The 1,670-nt window shown below is 44.8% G+C and overlaps 1 protein-coding gene across 1 annotated transcript; it reads left to right on the top strand.

Annotated features, from left to right (window-relative positions):
- Window positions 1–412: 412 nt before the first annotated feature.
- On the top strand, window positions 413–1,646 carry LOC117321470 (piggyBac transposable element-derived protein 4-like; the record flags this gene model as incomplete). Its single annotated transcript, XM_033875884.1, has 2 exons — window positions 413–813; window positions 1,079–1,646. Coding segments are annotated over exons 1-2 (969 nt in total), but the record flags the coding sequence as incomplete, so codon positions are not given.
- Window positions 1,647–1,670: the final 24 nt, after the last annotated feature.

Below are 1,670 nucleotides of genomic sequence, written 5' to 3'. Positions count from 1 at the left end.
TATATACAGTATACAGTCATGATTATTAACTCTTTCGCGGCCGATCCCGTCCTCTATGCGTGGTATTTACAAGCCCCCCTGCAGGCCCGATACCGCATACAGGCGGTCTCCCCATGACTGTCGTAAATGGCCGATCCCGCATACAAGCTGGCAAACACACTAGGTTACGTTTGCTATGATTAGTTGAAAACTAGTATTCCAAAGACACACATCAAAAATCGTCCAATCAGAGTAGGTTTTACTGAACAGAATGGTGGGTTGTTTACCTAGGTCTGATTGGCTGAAACACACAAAGGAATGCTTTCTTTACGCGGGTTTGGCCTTCACCTTTCTCCATTCATGAATGTAAACATGGCGACAGACAGCAGCATACGATTCGATAGCGACAGCTCCGGAGGAGAATTTGAGGGATATGATCAGGAAGACGTGTTTAAATCTACCATTAGATGCACAGTACATGTCAAAGTTACGGGGAAATGACGAATCGGACTTAAATATTTGTTCAAGCTCCGACGAATTGGACGATTCCGAGGATGAAGATGTTCCCCTCGCAACACTTCTCGAGGACAGAATACCGCTTGCTAGATTGACGAGACAACTGAGAATTTTGCCAGAACTACTGCCTGGAATCGTAGAAGAAACTGAACAAGAAAACGATGAATGGACCGCAAATTTCGCCACACCAGTCGTAAATGAATTTACGGGAAATCCTGGCCCCGCAGCTTTGTTATTTGCCAACAAAAACGAGATGGATTTTTTCAATCTCATTTTCCCTCATCAGTTTTTCTCGGACATTGCTGCGGAGACAAATCGGTATGCCAGCGAAAGACAGACAGAGAAACCAGACGGGAATTGGAGACCAACTAACGCACGAGAACTTGGAGTTTTTTTTGTTTTGTTTTTTTCACGTTGTGATGTGCATTGAATCTGCGCAAACACAGGATATGTATTGGACCAGAGCTACCCTGTTTCGACCTAAAACCATACCTGAGAGGATAACAAGGCAGCGATTTGATGATCTCTCTCGATATTTTCACGCCTGTGCTAAATACCTGAGAGATGGATACAAATCTCACAGAGATGTATCTTTTGACGAGGCCATGATAGGCTATACAGGGAGGCTGACATTCAAACAGTATGTCCCGATGAAACTGACAAAGCGGGGCATCAAGGTCTGGATGCGTGCTGATCCTAACAATGGATATGTAAACGAATTCCAAGTTTACACCGGAAGACAGGGACCGGATCCAGAACATGGCCTTGGGGAGAGAGTGGTATGGGACCTTACACGCCACATAGCCAGGAAAAACCATCATGTGTTCTGTGATAACTATTTCACATCTGTGAATTTGTTTGAAAGGCTACTGGCAGAGAACACATATGCTTGTGGTACTGTCCGTGTCAACAGAAAGGGTTTGCCGAAGGAAGTAACCACAGCAAAATTAAAAATCCAGGGTGACATGGTCCAACGACAGAAGGGGAACCTTGTAGCCACAGCATGGAGAGATAAACGTACTGTCCATGTACTTAGTACAAACAGTGACCCACAAACCACGACGACTGTTACCAGAAAACAGAAATCGGGACAGTTGAAAGATGTCGGGTGTCCGGACGTCATAAAAAACTACACGGCAAACATGAATGGCGTAGATCGCAGCTTTACCTTTTTT

The sequence above is a fragment of the Pecten maximus genome, unplaced genomic scaffold (assembly GCF_902652985.1).
Source record: "Pecten maximus unplaced genomic scaffold, xPecMax1.1, whole genome shotgun sequence".
NCBI lineage: Eukaryota > Metazoa > Mollusca > Bivalvia > Pectinida > Pectinidae > Pecten > Pecten maximus.
Note: the sequence above shows the minus strand (reverse complement) of the source record. Positions and strands in the feature narration are given on the sequence as shown.